Raw genomic sequence first — 20267 nt, forward strand, 5'->3', positions numbered from 1 at the left:
TATTCTTAAAAATTGGAAATTTAAAAAACTAGATGGGCTAAAAAGGGGAAAACTTACAGTTTACTGTAACACTGCCTGGCCTTTATATAAGTTGTGGGGATGGATAAAAATGGCCTGAAAATGGGTCTCTAAATTACAATATCATCTTGCAATTGGATCTTTACTGTTGCAAGATGGGAAAATGAACTGAGGTTCCCTGTGTTCAAGCCTTCATGGTCCTTTACCAAAACCCCGCTCTATGTGGCTCCTGTAATCAAAAGCCTGGGGAATCAGAAAACACTCCCAACCTTTTAGATGATCCCCTTCTAATCTTCCCCAGTTCTCAGGGGGGAAACCAAGTCTCCACTGCTTCTCCAGAGCCACCTACTTACTTCTCCAGATCCCTCTGACAAATCCCAAACTCCACCTCCCTATGTCCCTTTATACCCTCCATTAACCCAGAAAGGAGAGACTAGTCCCTCTGAGGTAACTCACAGTGGAACTTCCTAGCACCCAGGATCAGGAAAAATATGTTCTCTTAGGGAAGTGGCAAAAGCTGAAGGGACAATCAGAATACATGTGCCCTTCTCTTTAACTGACTTAGCCCAATGCAAACAGAGACTGGCTGATTTTCTGAAGACGCTAGTCAAAGTTTGCTGAAGGGTTTCAGGCCCTAACTCTGGCCTTTGATTTAACTTGGAAGGATGTCCAGATAGTCCTATCTACTTGCTGTTTCTCTGAGGAGAAACAGAGAATTTGGGCAGCAGCCCAGGGGCGCACTGACCAGCTTGCCGGGGCCCAACATGAACTTTTTGTTATGGGAGGAGATGCATTCCCAAATCAGGAGCCCCATTAGAATGATAATTCCTGGGAGGGAACAGAAGCCAGAAATCACATGATCCAATGGGTATTAGAAGGGATGAGAAAGTATATCAAAAAGACAGTTAATTATGAAAAGCTTAAAAGAGTGACCCAAGAAGAAAAAGAAAATCCAGCCCTCTTTCAGGGATGGTTTATGGAGGCTTTTAGAAAATTTACTAATATTGAGCTGTCCATTCCCAAGGGTCAATACCTGCTGGGACAACATTTTATCAGCCAGTACGTTCCTGATATTAGGCGGAAACTCCAGAAGTTACAATTAGGCCCACAAACCCCGATGCCCCAACTCCTAGAGGTGGCCTTTGGGGTACTTAATAATCGAGATCAAACTGAGGAAGAGAGAACCCAAGGTGAAAACAGGCAGGCCAGGGCTCATGCTAAACTGATAGCTGTTGCTGTCTGTCATGCCGTGTAACCTCAAGGCAACCTAAGGGGGCCAAGGAGGTTTAACCATCCATCCTGCAAGGGGGAACACTTCAAATGTAAGTCAACTGACCACTGGGCCCAAAAGTGCCAAAAAAAAAAAAAAGCCCCCTGGTCCATGCACAGTCTGTAAACAAACAGGTCATTGGAAGTGAGACTTTCCCCGATCCCAAAGGTAAAGGGGGGACTCCCACTCCCAATACAGCCATGCTGGATGATTGAGGAGGCCTGGGGGTTCTGGCAGCTCCCCTTCACAAGATGTCTATCTCCTTTGAGGAGACCTGGTGGTCCTTAAAATGGCAGGTAAGAAAATCAATTTTTTAATTGTTATGGGAGACACTTACTCTGTCCTGATCTCTCACACTGGGCTTCTCTCCTCTAAAAGCTGTACAGTGACTGGTGTTGACAGAAAGCCTTACACTCATTACTTTACTGGGCCTCTTACTTGCCAATGTGAACAGCGTTTGATCTCACACAGCTTTTCAGTTGGGCTTGAGTGTCCTACCCCACTACAGGGGAGAGACCTTCTGGCCTCCCTTGGAGCCACAGTACAATTAGGAGACCCCAAGCAGCCCCTTTTCTTGACTCTAAGACAAATCAGCTGGAAGAACAGGGGTCTAATTCCCAGCCATATTCTGCACTAAACCCTGCAGTTTGGGACAAAGGAATCCCTGGGAAGGCTATAAATGCCCAACCTATAAAAATTAGCCTTAAGCCAGAAGTTGCTCATCCTAACAAGAGAAAGTATCACATAAAATTGGAAGCAAAAAAGGGTTTGCAACCCCTCATAAATAAATTCTTAAAACATGGCCTCTTAGTGCCCTGTCAGCCTCCATGCAAAACCCCTATTCTGCCAGTTGTTAAGCCAAATGGGAAATATTGAATGGTACAAGACCTTACAGTGTAAATGATACAGTGGTCCCTATACATCCCCTTGTAGACAATCCTTACAACATATAGTCCAGAAACCTGGAGATACCAAATGGTTTACTGTGCTTGACCTCAAGGATAGCTGCTTTTGCATTCCAGTTCATCCATCATTACAGGCTCTGTTTGCCTTCAACCCTCACTTGGGCCAAATGCAACAGTATATCTGGACAGTATTGCCTCAGGGGTTTTGGGACAGTCCACAGTTGTTCACCCAGGCCCTAGGAAAAGAACTAAGGGAAATACACCTAAAAGAAGAGGCTATTCTACAGTATGTGGATGATATATTAATATGCAGCCACACCATGGAGGCCTCAGATCAGAATACCATAGAAGTCCTTAATTTCCTTGGGGCCTGGGGTTACAGGATATCCCAGAAAAAGGCACAAATTTCAAAACAACAACAAATTAAATATCTGGGATATATTGTAAACCCTGGAAGTAAACAGTTATCTCCAGATAGAAAACAAGCTATATTAGGCCTAAGTGCTGCAAAGACAAAAAAATCTCTGTACTCCCTTAGGCATGGCAGGATTTTGCAGAATTTGGATTCCAGGATTTGGACTAATGGCTAAGCCTCTGTATGAAGCCACTAAAGGCCCAGATACAGACCCATTACTTTGGACGGGGGAAACAAGAAAAGGCTTTTAATAATATCTAACAGGCCCTCACCAGAGATCCTGCTCTGGGTCTCCCTAATTTAAAAAAGCCATTTACCTTGTGCATAGCTGAAAAGCAGGGGACAGCTCTGGGGGCTCCTTGTACAAGAGCTAGGAGAAGCCCCTCAGCCTAGATAGAGGCTATGTTTCCAAACAACTAGATTCCGTGGCCCGAGGTTGGCCTGCCTGCCTCTGAGTGGTAGCTGCCACTGCTTTATTAGTGGAAGAAACTAGCAAGCTTACCTTTGGACAGCCGCTGCAAGTAGTACATCATCAAGTACAAGGGATTTTGGAGATTAAAGGCCACCATTGGCTAACTGGAGGCCACCTTGCTAAGTACCAGGCTTTACTCCCTGACTCCCCAGAGCTAACTCTCAAAAGCTGCCACACCCTCAACCCAGCTACACTGATGCCTGCAGAAAGCCCAGAACTAACACATTCCTGCCTTAAGACCCTTGACCTGGTTTATGCCTGTAGGCCTGATCTAACAATCCAGGCCATAGAAAACCCTGAGAAAGCATGATTTACTGATGGCAGTAGTTTCATTAAAGATGGAGTCAGTAGGACAGGGTATGCTATTGTGAGTGCTTATAGCATTACAGAAGCAAAACCTTTGCCACCTAACACCTCAGCCCAGAGGGCTGAGGTAATAGAACTAACTTGATCCTTAACCTTTAGGGGAAGGAAAAATTATAAACATATATACAGACTCAAAATATGCCTTCCTTGTTTTACATGTCTAGGCAGCTATCTGGAAAGAAGAGGACTTTTAAATGCAAAAAACTCCCCTGTGAAATATGGAGCTGAGATTTTACATCTCATAGAATCTACAGCTCAAAACCAAAACTAGTAGCAGTCATTCACTGCTGAGGGCACCAAAAGGAAAAATTTCAAATTACCCAAGGGAACAACAGGGCAGATTGGGAGGCATAGAAACAGCCCTGATGCCCAGAACAGAAATGGCTTTAATCCCATCCCTTACCCCCTCTAACGTTATACCTAGATACTCAACTTCTAAGGAGACCAGGGCACGAGACAAAGGGAGAAGTAAGAGAACAGATGGCTGGTGGCACATACGTGAAAAACTGCTCATATCCCTTTCTGAGCAGTGGAAAATTATTAAAGGACTCCATGATTCTTTCCATCTGGGGAGGGATCTAGAGTCCCTGCCCAAGGTGGTACTTGACAACTGATTGGCCCTCGATCATCTATTGGCAGAACAAAGAGGGGTATGTGCAATTGCCAATACTTCTTGTTTTGCACATAGGTCAACACCTCTTCCCAGGTAGAAACCAACATTGAGAAAATTAGACAACAAGCCACCTGGATTCAGCAGACAATTAATCACCAATTCTTGCTATTCAATATGGGCGCGGAAATTGAAAACTGCTTATTATCTAGTTTCTTCTCTTGGATTCCACAGGGTATAAAAAACTTTCTGGCAGGAGGTTTTCACTTTCTCATAACCCTTTTCTTTTCAGTCATACTGATTTATGCTATATTTGATCTACTACTCTGTTGTCTTCCCTGCTGTTGTAAACCTGTGACTAAGAATTTTTGATTCAAGAAGGAGACCTGGGACCAACAGGTCCAGAACTTCCATTCTAAAAATAGAGCAACATGTTAAACTTTAACCCTGAGGTTAACAAAGTATACACCCAAACAGAATGGCTTCTTGGCAGGGATGACATAGCCTCCCCTGTGTGGTCAACAGTTAAGGAAACCCTCCCAAAGTTAACCTGGTTCCTTTCCTTTCTAAACCCTTTAATGGCTATTGTTGTTCTCCTTTTTAGCCCTGGTTTGTTTAACCTTTTGGTTAAATTTGTGTCTTCTAGGCTCCAACAGTTTGAAGTAAGTATCATGATGGCTCAAGGAATTCAAACCATTCCAGCAGAGAGTGGCCCAGGTCCCTACAGGTCCTTTGACAGTCAGCGAAGGTCTCATACACCTCTAGGGTAGGCTAGGGTCTGCGGCCCCTGTCCAGCAGGAAGACATTTCAGAAGAGAACTTCGGCCCCTTACCCCTTAAGAATAAAGGTGTAGGGCCTCGCTGGTGGCGCAGTCGTTAAGAATCTGCCTGCCAATGCAGGAGACATGGGTTTGAGCCCTGGTCAGGGAAGATCCCACATGCCACAAAGCAACTAAGCCCGTGAGCCACAACTACTGAGCCCGCACTCTAGATCCCATGAGCCACAACTGCTGAGTCTCCCGCCTAGAGCCCGTGCTCCGCAACAAGAGAATCCACCACGATGAGAAGCCCGTCCACTGCCGTGAAGAGTAGCCCCTGCTCGCTGCAGCTAGAGAAAGTCCGCGCCCAGCGACGAAGACCCAGTGCAGCCAAAAATAAATAAATAAAATAAATAAATTTATTAAAAAAAAAAAGAATAAGTGTGTAGAGTCTCTCAGGGGGAAGTGAGACAGGCTGGAACCCGGGACCCTTTGCTGCAGTGCTTGCACCTGAACGAACTTCTCCTCAAGCAACAAAATACAAAGGGACTATAAGGGACTAAAAATAACTGCGTGCAGGCACAGTTGGGGCAAATTATGGACACCAAGATACAAAGAGACCAAAAAAAATCCAACTGCCACTTCTGAAGAGCCGAGAGCAAAAGCAAGGTATAAACAGGGGGCACATGCCCCCTGCACACACCACCACCAAAGGGGTGGGAAAAACACCTAAGCCACGCCTCCAGCCCCCCTGGACACACCCCTACCCTCACCCCATATAAGGAACTAGCTCGCGCACCCCGCTGGGGAACCAGCAAGGGAATGTGTTACTTGTTTTTGGTCCCTCCTGTGGCCGGCCAGCACAGGAGCCCCAATAAAGCCTTGCCTGAATTTCTTGTCTGGCCTCTAGTCAATTTCTACTGATTGGAGAAGGCCAAGAACCCTGGTCGGTATCACTGCCTCCCGTCATCAGTTGCCTACAGCACTGGTTCCTAACGTGGCTACACAATGGGATTATCTGGAAGTTTTATAAATTATTGATGCCTGGGACCTTCTCCCTCCCACCAGGAGATTCTGACTTAATTGGTATTGGGTATATCCTGGGCATCTGGATTTTTAAAAGTGATGTAGCTGAGGTTAAAAACCGTCAGCCTAACCCCTGCAATTGCCTCCTGACCCTTTGTATTCAACCTTTGCCCTACTCTACTCCCCATCCCGCCCCCTTTTTCTTCCTCACAGTTGGAGTCATCTTTTTAAAATGCAATTTTAATCGTGTCACCTCCACCCTCTTTAAAACTTTTCAAACGTTTCCCATTAATCTCAGGCTAGAAGCCCCAAACCTGAAAATGGCCTGTAAAGCCCTCCTTGTTCTGACCTTGCCATCTCTTTAGCCATATCCTTCTTGACTTCTGGCCTCCAACAAACTCATTTTTTTTTTTTTTTTTGCAGTACGCGGGACTCTCAGTGTTGTGGCCTCTCCCGTTGCGGAGCACAGGCTCTGGATGTGCAGGCTCAGCAGCCGTGGCTCACGGGCCTAGCTGCTCCGCGGCATGTGGGATCTTCCTGGACCAGGGCACAAACCCGTGTCCCCTGCATCGGCAGGCGGACTCTCAACCACTGCACCACCAGGGAAGCGCCCACACTCATTTTTTTTTTTTAGTTCTTCAAACATGTCATGCTCTTACCTCAGTGCCTTTGCATATGCTGCACTCTCTGTGAAGCTCTTCCCCTGTTCCTTGGCTAGTTAACTTTTAGCTCATCTTTCAGCTCTCAACTTCTCATTTCTCTGACCTGTTATATGCTCCTATAGCACCACATAAATTCTGCTTCATAGGATTTATGACAGGTGAAATTTTATGCTTATTTCTATGCTGGTTCCCCACCGAAACTCCTTGAATGTAGAAACTTTGTGTCTATTTCTGCTTCACATGGTGTTGATGAAACCTTGCACACTGACTGGCATATAGTTAGGCTCTCAAATTAGTTACTGAAGGAATATGTATGAATGAATGAAAATGTGCTTGACATCAAATCTATCAGTGAGTTCAACTGATGTAAGCTCCAAAATATCTCTGGAATGCATTTGTCCCTTTTCATCTTCCTTGCTGGTCTGAACCACCATCACCTCTGGTCTCAACTACTAAACAGTTTCCTCATTGGTCTGCAAGCTTTCCCTCTTGTTCCTCTCCAAACAGTATCTCAATGGCAGGCAGACTGATCTTTTTAAAATACAAATGTTATGCCACTCCTCTGTTCAAAATTATTCCAAGTCTTTCCATTGTTCTTGGAATAGAATCCAAACATCTTACCACTCTCATCCTCACTGACTACCCACCAAACTACACTGGCCTCCTTTCTGTTCCTCAAACATGCCAAGCCCTTTCCAGCTTTCAGGCTTCAGCACTTACTATTCCTTTTTCCTGAAATGCTCTTTACATGATTTTTTTCTTATTTTCCAGGGCTCAGCAAAAACTGCATAAGAGTTTTCCCTGACTGCACTATTAAAAGTAACCTCCCCTGGCTACAGTCATCACTCTGTTTACTTCCCTTATAGCACTACTACAATCTAAAATTGAAAAAAAAAAAGTACTTGGTTTTGCTCCATCTTCCCCACCAGAATGTCAGCTCCATGAAAGCAGATGTCTTGTCTATCCCAGTCACTGTACCCCCAGCAGACAGCCCAGTGTTTAGTTTGTACTGGGTGCTCAATCAATGACTGAATCATCTTATGATTGCCAGCTTCCAAGATGGACCCCAATGATTCTCACCCCCTGGTATCCGTGCCTTGGGTCTTTTCCTCCCACACTGCTTCAGGGCTGAGTGTTGTGTGACTTTTGAACCTAAGCCATAAAAGGCATTGCAGTTCCCAACTTTATCTCAGATTACTCATTCTAGGGGAAGCTAACTGCCATGCCATCAGGATGCTCAGCCTGGAAAGGCCCACCTGGAAAGGCATTGAGGCCTCAGTCCCCAACCAGCATGTGACAGCCCTGTGAGTAGTCATACCTGACAACTATGTGAGTGAGCCACCTTGAGGGTGGGTGCTGTAGCCCCAGCTGAGCCTTCAGAGGATGAAGCGCTCACTGACACTGAATGTTACCTTGAGAAAGACTCTAAGCCAGAGCCGCCCACCTGAGCAGCTCTCAAATCCTAACCCACCAAAACCATGAGAGTTAAAAAGCATCATCATTGATGTTTTAAGTCACTAAGTTTTGGAATGATTTGTTTCTGCACAATAGATAACTAACATACACACAACCAATGAGTCAATGAATGGAGCAATGAATACTTCAACATAAATTTTCTCTTGAATTAGTCAGGCTTCAAACCTCACTAAGTAGGGCACTAGCCAATTCTGTCTTCTCGTGTTGCCTAGCCTACACTTTCCAGCACCATATTTTCAATTGTCTACAGATCCCACCTTGACACTTCTGCCTAAAACCATTATTTCTATCAGAGGCACCAACAATCTGGCAGTAGAAGTGGGAGGCTGTGCAATTAGCTTTAATTTCTCTCCTGTGAATTCTCTACCAGTACTGTCATTTCTCTCTCCTGATGCTTTGCCATATGAGTTTTCTTTCCATTTCCCGTGAAACTTCCTCAGTTCACTTTAAGAGCCAGGTCTGGGAGTGTGACATCTCCAGACATGACCTAGACTGATGACTTACCAGTTGCTTGCTTGAGTAGGTATTCTAAGTCTCTAAGCCTCCGTTTCCTCTTCTGCTAAATGAGGTTAATAACAATACCTACTTCATGGGGGCAATACAACTCACTGCAACCCTGAGTGTGACACATGTGTGAGTAAATCACCTAGCACAGTTTGGGGCACATGACAGATATTTTCAATTCTAACAAGTATCCTAAAACGTAGACTTGAGTCTCTATTTTACAGACACAAAAAGGTTCAGAAAAGTCAAGTGTCTTGCCCAACACCACGCAGCTAGAATCTGCCAGGCCTGTAGCCCTCCAAGGCCTGGATTCTGTTCACTGCCTCTCACTACTCCATCTCGTGGTTCTGCCATGGCCTCCCAGCTGCTCTTCTCACCTGCCAGTTGTGTCTTCTCCCACCCATGCTAAGCAGCCTGACAGACTAACATCCTCTGAAGCTGACTGGGTCGCTCCCTGGACTCTGATCCTACAATGGCTCTGATTGTCCAAATTCAACTTTCCAGACTCCTGCAGCTCCTCTGACTGTCCACATTTTCCTTTCCACTTCCTCCATTACCACCTTTCCAGCTTCATCCATTACCACCCCTATGCCTGGCTCAACTCCTCAAGATCTGCCTGGTCCTGCTGGGTTCCCACTCTTGCCCAGTCAGCCAGGTCCTCATAGCTGGATTCCCCACTGCTCTCCCAGACCTCACAAACCTCCCAAACTTCTTCTCATCTGCTGCCTCTGGTATGTCGCCCTGTTTCTTCTTTCCCATGCACATCTTATCTGTCAAGACCGAGTCCCATTAGTGCATGCTGCTTTCCTGGATGTTCTAGGCCCCAGTGACCTCATCTTTCAACCCCTGCTGCTCTACTTGGTGCTTAATCACTCTCTGATATGTTGACTGTTGCCTCATCTTCTCAATTAGCTTGTGAGCTCCCTGATGCTGAGCTCATAGTCTGGACTTTTACCTCCTCCCATGGCACCTAGCCCAGGTATTTGCTTTGCTAGACGTAAACCTTGTCCTATAGGTTTGGAAAGAATTAGGAATTGTCTTCTAAAATAAGCAAGGGAGAAACCTTTTGTGTCTGCCTAACAAGACTTCCGCATAGCAGAGGAATTGTAAAGAAGTGTTTACTATCACTTTGGAAACTAGAGGCCACCTAGGGTCCCTCATACAAAGGAAACAGATTTCACACTCAGTCTCAAGAAACTGCTTCGGGACAGGAGCCCCACTAACACTTCCGGACCACCCCTTCTTTCCAAGCTCTCAGTCCCGGCAGTGCCCCCCACCCCACGGCTGGCTCCCTTTAACATGACCTTCCTACAAGGGGGAGGGGATATGGGGATATATGTATACGTAGAGCTGATTCACTTTGTTATACAGCAGAAACTAACACAACACTGTAAAGCAATTATACTCCAATAAAGATGTGAAAAAACCCCAACAACATAACCCACCTAAGGTCCCCTGCCTGCGGGACCCTAACTCCTACCACCCTCCTCCAAATGACTTAATCTCAGCCCTCACCCTCCTCCCCATTCCCTCAGCTCACTCTCTTCTCAGGCTCCAACTTTCTCTCACCCCCCAGAAGCCAGGTTTACCCTTATCCCACACTCCTCCAGTCACTCTCTGGCCCCAATCCCAGCTTCATCCATTACCACCCCTATGCCTGGCTCAACTCCTCAAGATCTGCCTGTTCCTGCTGGGTTCCCTCTCTTTCCGATTGCTGTCATTTGCTGTCCCCTTAGGACCTGAGTCCCAGCCCTGCTCTGGCATCCCATCCAGGCTGCAGCTCTTTTCTCAAGAGAGACAAGAAGGAGGGCAGATTCTTCCCATTCCTCCCCACCATCCTTCTACTAGTTTTCTTATTTTTAATTTTAAGATAAAAAGTGGCTCGCTTTAAAGAAAACTGTTGATTAAATAGTAGTACAAGTGATTCTCAGCTGTGACAGAGGCAATATAGCTTAAAGGTCCAGCACAGAGCTTGGCCTGGGGCTGAATTCTGCTTCTCCTAGGTACTGTGATTTGGGGCTAGTTAATGAACTGTCTCTGCAACTTGGTCACTGTTTACAGTGACCAAGAAATAATAGCATTTACCTCAGAGAGCTGTTAGAAGGACAAAATATATGCCTGCCACACTGTCAGAGCCTCAGAAATATTGGGGTTTACTCGTTTAGAAAGTCTGTCAACAAAGGAATCCATTCTGTGACTAAAATCCAAAGTGTTAGTGACTACAGAAATACAGGTAATGTTTCAGGTCATGTCCATGTGTACCCCTCAGGGTCATATCTGTGGGGGGCCTTGGCCCCTCAGTACTCTCACACAGGCTGCAGCATGGAGAAATACTACATAGGGAATTTAGAATTTTTGAAACACACCTCCAGTTATCAAATAATTGCCAGAAATCCATTTAAAATAGGAGAATAAGGGGGGAAAATTCCTCTAACAATATGTTAAGGCACAATAACAAATTCGTCAAGTGATAAAGTGCTCTGAGGAGTGGTCAGACTCAAGTTTGCTTCCTACCAAGGACATTTATGAATTTTCAATCTTAAAGTCTCCCGTACAAGGAGCTAGGGGAAGAGGAAAGGAGGACGCGGTCTGGGGACAGCTCTCTAAATCCTTCTTCCTGCACCCAGACACACACACATCCCCCTCCCCCGCAATGTGACTGGTCTCAGACATACTCCCTGAGACAGCAAGCCCATGGGAGACGCTCATCTGTGGCCCAGGCAAGGTTTTGCTCTCAGAGAGTAAGAACACTTGATCTGACTTACCCATCTTGTAAAATGGCAAAGAATAGTCTCTTCGGTACGTAGTTTCTTTATACCACGGTTCGGCAGGCTTTGAATGTCTTCTGAAACAAATGTATTGAATGAGAGTTTGTTGGTCTAATTGAGGCTGATACTGACTTTTTCTCTTAGGTGGAATTTCCAAGTCTATAAGATGTCTAAATGAAAATAAAAACAGCCTGCTGAATACCCATCCAGTAGAAGAAAAGCATTCTACTTTCTCATCAGCTGAAATCCACTCCCTAAAAGTGGCCAGGAGGCTACCAAGGTAGTATTGGCAAGACTCCATAACTCCAAGGCTAGCCCTAGCAAAATTATCAGTAGATGGTTCAAGGATTCCAGACCCCTGTTCTTCCCTTTAATATCCTTCCTCCTTCCCAATCACAGGTCACAGAAGGTGACCTGCATCAAAACGTCCTCTGGATCTGCCTATGCATGGCTACTTCCCATACTCCAGATCTTCCCAATGCCCTTTTGCAATGTAACTTTTCTATGGATATTTGGTTCCCTCAAGGAACTAATGCTTTCTTTTGACCAGACTAACCATTATGGTACGTATTGGTGTTTGATGAACCTGAAATTGGTTACAACCTTCTTGTACCCTCCACTCAGATGAGAACCCTATGAAGGTAAAGGTAAAGAAGAATCAAAATGTAGTGGTGGAATATCTTCACATACTTGTGGGAGTATACATTCACTGTTGCAACTTGTTTGAGAAGACTTTGGTGATATGTATTAAACCTTTAAACTGTGTATATATTTTGTCCTAGAAACCCAGAATTTAGGAATATCAACAAAGACTTAGCGCTAAGAATGCTTGTCAAAGTATTTTTATGATAATAAAAGGAGTGGAAACAACTTTCATGTGGAAAAAGATAGGGAATTATTTAGATAATGATACAGAGATATACAGAAATACCATGCCACCATTAAAGTGATGCTGTAGAATTATAATATTTGAGATGGAAAAAAGTCCACAATATATTATATTTAAAGAAAGATTTCAATTGAATTGTACACTTTAAGTGGATGAATTGTATGGTATGAATTATCTCAATAAAGCTGTTATACAAAAAATGGTTTCAATCAACAAAATATTAGCAAACAGAATTCAACAAAACATTAAAAGGCTCATACACCATGATCAAGTGGGGTTTATTCCAGGAATACAAGGATGGTTCAACATCCACAAATCAATCAATGTGATACACCACATTAACAGAATAAAAGAGAAAAATCATGTTATCATTTTGACAGATACACAAGAAGCATTTGACAAAATTCAGCATCCATTTATGATTAAAACTTTCAACAAACTGGGTATAGAGGGAACATACTCCAACATAATAAAGGCCATATATGACAAGCCCACAGCGCACATCATACTCAATGATGACATGCTTTTCCTCTAAGATCAGGAACCAGACAAGGGTGTCCACTGTCTCCACTTTTTTTCAACATAGTACTGAAAGTCTTATCCAGAGTAATTAGGCAAGAAAAAGAAATAAAACACATCCAAATAGGAAAGGAAGAAATAAAACTGCATTTATTTGCAGGTCACATGATCTTATATATAAAAAAACCCTTTAAATGTTATCAAATAACTGTTAGAACTAATAAATAAATTCAGTAAATTTGCAGGATACAAAATTAATATAAAAATATCTATTGTGTTTCTTCTATACACTAATAATGAATTATCTGGCAGAGAAATTAAGAAAACAATCCCATTTTCAATTTCATCAAAACAACAAAATACTCAGAAATAAATTTAACCAAGGAGGTGAAAGACCTATATACTGTAGATATAAGACACTGATGAAAGAAATGGAAGAAAACACAAATAAATGGAAAGATATTCCATGCTCATACATTGGAAGTATTAATATTGTAAAAATTTCCACACTATCAAAGCAATCTACAGATTCAATGCAATGCCTATCAAAATTCCAATGGCATGTTTTCGTAGAAATCAAACAAACAATTCTAAAATTTATATGAAATTACCAAAGACCCCAGATAGCCAAAGCAGTCCTGAGGAAGAAGAACAAGGCTGGAGATATCACATTTCCTGATTTTAAACTGTATTACAAAGCTATAATAATCAAAAATAGTATAGTATTGGCATATAAATGGACACATAGATTAATGGAACAGAATAGTGAGCCCATAAATAAACCAAAGCATATACAGTCAATTAATTTATGACAAATGAGCCAAAGTATACAATGGGAAAAGAATAGTCTCTTCAGTAAAGTGTGCTGGGAAAGTTGGACAGCCACATTCAACAGAATGAAACCAGATCCCTATCTTATACCATTCACAAAATGGGTTAAAGATTTTAATGTAAGACCTGAAATCATAAAACTCTTAGAAGAAAACACAGGGAGTAAGCTTTTGACATCAGCTTGGCAATGATTTTTTGGATTTGACACCAAAAACAGGCAACAAAAACAAAAATAAATAAACATCAAACTAAAAAGCTTCTGCACAGCAAAGGAAACCATCAGCAAAATGAAACAGCAACCTACAGAATGGGAAAAAATAATTATCAATCATATATCTGATAAGGAGTTAATATCCAAAATATGTAAAGAATTCATACTACTCAATAACAACAACAACAAAAAACCCCCAAAGGAATACAAAACAAACCACAAAAGTTATTCAATTAAAAAATGGGCAGGGGGACTGAATAGACTCTTTTTTTCCGCAAAAGACTTGTAGATGGCGAACAGGTACATGAAAATGTGCTCAGTATCACTAATCATTAGAAAAATGCAAATCAAAACCACAGTGAGATATCACCTCACACCTGTCAGAGTGGCTCTCATCAAAAAGACTACAAGTAGGGCTTCCCTGGTGGCGCAGTGGTTGAGAGTCCGCCTGCCAATGCAGGGGACACGGGTTCGTGCCCTGGTCCGGGAAGATCCCACATGCCGCGGAGCGGCTGGGCCCGTGAGCCATGGCCGCTGAGCCTGCGCGTCCGGAGCCTGTGCTCCACAGTTGGAGAGGCCACAACAGTGAGAGGCCTGCGTACCATAAAAAAAAAAAAAAAAGACTACAAACAGCAAGTGTTAGCAAGGATGTGGAGAAAAAGAAATCCTCATGCACTGTTGGTGGGAATGTAAATTGGTTACAGGCACTATGGAGAACAGTATGGAAATTCCTCAAAAAACTAAAAATAGAACCACCATATGATCCAGCAATTCCACTTCTGGGTATTTATCCAAAGGAAACAAAATCACTATTTCAAAAAGATATCTGCACTCCCATGTTCATTGCAGCATTATTTACAATGACCAACACATTGAAACAATCTAAGTGTCCACTGACAAATGAATAGATAAAAAATCTGTGGACTATATATGATATATTAATATAATTATTATATTAATTATAATAATTAATCAATATTAAATATAATAATTATATTAATTAAATATAAGAATATTCATTGTGTGTGTGTATATATATGTATATACCATGAAATACTATTCAGCCTAAAAAAGAAGAAAAGCCTGGAGAGACCTTCAAGATGGTGGAGGAGTAAGACATGGAGATCACCTTCCTCCCTACAAATACATCAGAAATACATCTACATGTGAAACAACTCCTACAGAACACCTACTGAACAATGACAGAAGGCCTCAGGCTTCCCAAAAGGCAAGAAACTCCCCACGTACCTGGGTAGGGCAAAAGAAAAATCAGAGACAAAAGAATAGGGATGGGACGTGCACCTCTGGGAGGGAGCTATGAAGGAGGAAAAGTTTCCACACACTAGGAAGCCCCTTCACTGGTAGAGATGGGGGGTGGCGGGGGTGCAAGGTTTGGAGCTACAGAGGAGAGTGCAACAGGGGTGCAGAGGGCAAAGTGGAGAGATTCCTGCACAGAGGATTGGTGCTGGCCAGCACTTACCAGCCTGAGAGGCTTGTCTGCTCACCTGCTGGGGCAGGTGGGGGCTGGGAGCTGAGGCTCAGGCTTTGGAGGTCGGATCCCAGGGAGAGGACTGGAGTTGGCCATGTGAACACAGCCTGAAGGGGGCTAGTGCATCACAACTAGCAGGGAGGGAGTCCAGGAAAAAGCTTAGAACTTCCTAAGAGGCAAGAAACCATTGTTTTGGGGTGCACGAGGAGAGAGAATTCAGAGCACTGCCTCAACGAGCTCCAGAGATGGGCGCGAGCCGTGGCTATCAGCACAGACACCAGAGATGGGCATGAGATGCTAAGGCTGCTGCTGCAGCCACCAAGAAGCCTGTGTGCAAGCACAGGCCACTATCCATACCTCCCCTCCCAGAAGGCTGTGCAGCCCGCCACTGCCAGGGCCCTGTGATCCAGGGACAGCTTCCCCAGGAGAGCAAATGGCGTGCCTCAGGCTGGTACAATGTCACGCTGGCATCTGCTGCCGCAAGCTTGCCCTGCATCCCCTACCCCTCCCTTCCCCCAGCCTCAGGGAGCCAGAGCCCGCTAATCAGCTGCTCCTTTAACCTTGTCCTGTCTGAGCAAAGAATAGATGCTCTCAGGTGACCTACATGCAGAGGCAGGGCCAAATCCAAAGCTGAACTCGAGCAGCTGTGCGAACAAAGAAGAGAAAGGGAAATCTCTCCTAGCAGCCTCAGGAGCAGCAGATTAAATCTCCACAATCAACTTGATGTACCCTGCATCTCTGGAATACCTGAATAGACAACGAGTCATTCCAAAATTGAGGCGGTAGACTTTGGGAGCAACTGTAGACTTGGGGTTCGCTTTCTGCATCTAATTTGTTTCTGGTTTTATGTTTACCTTAGTTTAGTATTTAGAGATTACTATCATTGGTAGATTTGTTTATAGATTTGGTTGCTCTCTTCTTTTCTTTTTTAATATATAGATACGTATATTTTTTTTCCTTTTTCTCTTTTTGTGAGTGTGTATGTGTATGCTTCTTTGTGTGATTTTGTCTGTATAGCTTTGCTTTTACCATTTGTCTTAGAATTGTCTTTCCATTTTTTTTTTTTTTAGTACGGCTTTTAGTGCTTGTTATCATTGGTGGATTTGTTTTTTGGTTTGATTGCTCTCTTCTTTCTTTTTTCTTTATTACTTTTTAATAATTTTTTAATTTAATAATTTTCTTTTCTTTCTCTCTCTCTCTCTTTTTTCTTTCTTTCTTTTTTTCCTTCTTTCCTTCTTTGTTTCTTTCTTTATTTCTGATTCCCTTTTCTTCTGAGCAGTGTGGCTGACAGGGTCTTGATGTTCCGGCCAGGTGCCAGGCCTGTCTCTCTGAGGTGGGAGAGCTGAGTAGAGGACATTGGTCCACCAGAGACCTCCTGGCTCCAGGTAATATCAAACAAAGAAAGCTCTCCCAGAGATCTCCATCTCAATGTTAAGACCCAGCTCAGCTCAATGACCAGCAAGCTGCAGTGCTGGACCCCCCATGCCAAACAACTACCAAGACAAGAACACAACCCCATCCATTAGCAGAGAGGCTGCCTAAAATCATAATAAGGTCACAGACACCCTAAAACACACCACTGGACGTGGTCCTGTCCACCAGAAAGACAAGATCCAGCCTCATCCACCAGAACACAGGCACCAGTCCCCTCTACCAGGAAGCCTACACAACCTACTGAACCAACCTTAGCCAATAGGGGCAGATACCAAAAACAAAGGGAACTACAAACCTGCAGCCTGCGAAAAGGAGACCCCAAACACAGTAAGTTAAGCAAAATGAGAAGACAGAGAAATATGCAGCAGATGAAGGAGCAGGGTAAAAACCCACGAAACCAAACAAATGAAGAGGAAATAGGCAGTCTACCTTAAAAAGAATTCAGAGTAATGGTAGTAAAGATGATCCAAAATCTTGGAAATAGAATGGAGAAAATACATGAAACATTTAACAAGGACCTAGAAGAACTAAAGAGCAAATAAACAAGGATGAACAACACAATAAATGAAATTAAAAATTCTCTGGAAGGAATCAATAGCAGAACAACTGAAGCATAAGAACAGATAAGGGACCTGGAAGATAAAATAGTGGAAATAACTACTGCAGAGCAGAATAAAGGAAAAAGAATGAAAAGAATTGAGGACAGTCTCAGAGGTCTCTGGGACAACATCAAACACACCAACATTCGAATTATAGGGGTCTCAGAAGTGGAAGAGAAAAAGAAAGGGACTGATAAAATATTTGAAGAGATTATAGTTGAAAACTTCCCTAATATGGGAAAGGAAATAGTCAATCAAGTCCAGGAAGCACAGAGAGTCCCATACAGGAGAAATCCAAGAAGAAACACGCCAAGACACATATTAATCAAACTGTCAAAAATTAAATACAAAGAAAACATATTAAAAGCAGCAAGGGGGTAAAACAACAAATAACATACAAAGGAATCTTCATAAGTTTAACAGCTGATCTTTCAGCAGAAACTCTGCAAGCCACAAGGGAGTGGCAGGACATATTTAAAGTGATGAAAGGGAAAATCCTACAACTAAGATTACTCTACCCAGCAAGGATCTCATTCAGATTCGATGGAGAAATTAAAAACTTTACAGACAAGCAAAAGCTAAGAAAATTCAGCACAACCAAACCAGCTTTACAACAAATGCTAAAGGAACTTCTCTAGGCAGAAAACACAAGACAAGGAAAAGACCTACAATAACAAACCCCAAACAATTAAGAAAATGGTAATAGGAACATACATATTGATAACTACCTTAAATGTAAATGGTTTAAATGCTCCCACCCAAAGACATCGACTGGCTGAATGGATACAAAAACAAGACCTGTATATATGCTGTCTGCAAGAGACCCACTTCAGACCTAGGGACACATACAGACTGAAAGTGAGGGGATGGAAAAAGATATTCCATGCAAATGGAAATCAAAAGAAAGCTGGAGTAGCAACTCTCATATTAGACAAAATAGACTTTAAAATAAAGACTATTACAAAAGACAAAGAAGGACACTAGATAATGATCAAGGGGTCAATCCAAGAAGAAGATACAACAATTGCTGGAGCATTGAGGTGCTCCAACATAGGAGCACCTCAATACATAAGGCAAATGCTAACAGCCATAAAAGGGGAAATCAACAGTAACATAATCATAGTAGGGGACTTTAACACCCCACTTTCACCAATGGACAGATCATCCAAAATGAAAATAAATAAGAAAACACAAGCTTTAAATGATCCATTAAACAAGATGGAGTTAATTGATATTTACAGGACATTCCATCCAAAAACAGCAGAATACACTTTCTTCTCAAGTGCCCATGGAACATTCTCCAGGATAGATCATATCTTGGGTCCCAAATGAAACGTCAGTAAACTTAAGAAAATTGAAATTGATCAAGTATCTTTTCCAACCACAACACTATGAGACTAGGTATTAGTTACAGGAAAAAATCTGTAAAAAATACAAACACATGGAGGGTAAACAATACACTACTTAATAATTGAGAGTACACTGAAGAAATCAAAGAGGAAATCAAAAAATACCTAGAAACAAATGACAATGAAAACACGACGACCCAAAACTTATGGCATGCAGCAAAAGCAGTTCTAAGAGGGAAGTTTATAGCAATACAATCCTACTTCAAGAAACAAGAAACATCTCAAATAAACAACTTAACCTTACACCTAAAGCAATTAGAGAAAGAAGAACAAAAAACCCCCAAAGTTAGCAGAAGGGAAGAAATCATAAACATCAGATCAGAAATAAATGAAAAAGAAATGAAGGAAACAATAGCAAAGATCAATAAAATTAAAAGCTGGTTCTTTGAGTAGATAAACAAAATTGATAAACCATTAGCCAGACTCATCAAGAAAAAAAGGGAGAAGACTCAAATCAATAGAATTAGAAATGAAAAAGGAGAACTAACAACTGACACTGCAGAAATACAAAGGATCATGAGAGATTATTACAAGCAATTATATGCCAATAAAATGGACAATCTGGAAGAAATGGACAAATTCTTAGCAAAGCACAACCTTATGAGACTGAAACAGGAAGAAATAGAAAATATAAACAGACCAATCACAAGCACTGAAAATTAGACTGTGATTAAAAATTTTCCAGCAAACAAAAGCCCAGGACCAGATGGCTCATAGGCGAATTCTATCAAACATTTAGAGAGGAGCTAACACCTATCCTTCTCAAACTCTTCCAAAATATAGCAGAGGGAGGAACACTCCCGAACTCATTCAGTGAGACCACCATCACCTTGATACCAAAACCAGACAAATATATCACAAAGAAAGACAACTACAGGCCAATAACAATGATGAACCCGGTTACAAAAATCCTCAACAAAATACTAGCAAACAGAATCCAACCATACATTAAAAGGATCATACATCATGATCAATCGGTATTTATCCCAGGAATGCAAGGGTTCTTCTATATACACAAATCAATCAATGTGATACACCATATTAACAAACTGAAGGAGAAAAACCATATGATCATCTCAATAGATGCAGAAAAAGCTTTCAACAAATTCACCACCCATCTGTGATAGAAACCCTCCAGAAAGTAGGCATAGAGCAAACTTGCGTCAACATAATAAAGGCCATATATGACAAACCCATAACCAACAGCGTTCTCAATGGTGAAAAACTGAAACCATTTCCACTAAAATCAGCCACAAGACAAGATTGTCCACTCTCAGCACTATTATTCAACAGTTTTGGAAGTTTTAGCCACAGCAATCAGAGAAGTAAAAGAAATAAAAGGAATCCAAATCAGAAAAGAAGAGCGATGCTGTCACTGTTTGCAGATGACATGATACTATACATAGATCTCCTAAAGATGCTACCAGAAAACTACTAGAGCTAATCAATGAATTCGGTAAAGTAGCAAGATACAAAATTAATGCACAGAAATCTCTCGCATTCCTATACACTAATGATGAAAAATCTGAAAGAGAAATTAAGGAAACACTCACATTTACCACTGTAACAAAAAGAATAAAACAGCTAGGAATAAACCTACCTAAGGAGACAAAAGACCTGTATGCAGAAAACTATGA

At 42.3% G+C, this 20267-nt stretch overlaps 1 protein-coding gene across 1 annotated transcript in view; it reads right to left on the reverse strand.

The window, feature by feature from the left end:
- SPMIP3 (sperm microtubule inner protein 3) overlaps nucleotides 1-20267 on the reverse strand; it is a 38430-nt gene that overhangs the window by 7293 nt on the left and 10870 nt on the right. The window contains 1 exon segment of the mRNA XM_007463242.1: nucleotides 11247-11419. Within this exon segment, the coding sequence (XP_007463304.1) occupies nucleotides 11247-11419 (173 nt within the window).

The sequence above is a fragment of the Lipotes vexillifer genome, unplaced genomic scaffold (assembly GCF_000442215.2).
Source record: "Lipotes vexillifer unplaced genomic scaffold, Lipotes_vexillifer_v1.1 scaffold1326, whole genome shotgun sequence".
Lineage (NCBI taxonomy): Eukaryota > Metazoa > Chordata > Mammalia > Artiodactyla > Lipotidae > Lipotes > Lipotes vexillifer.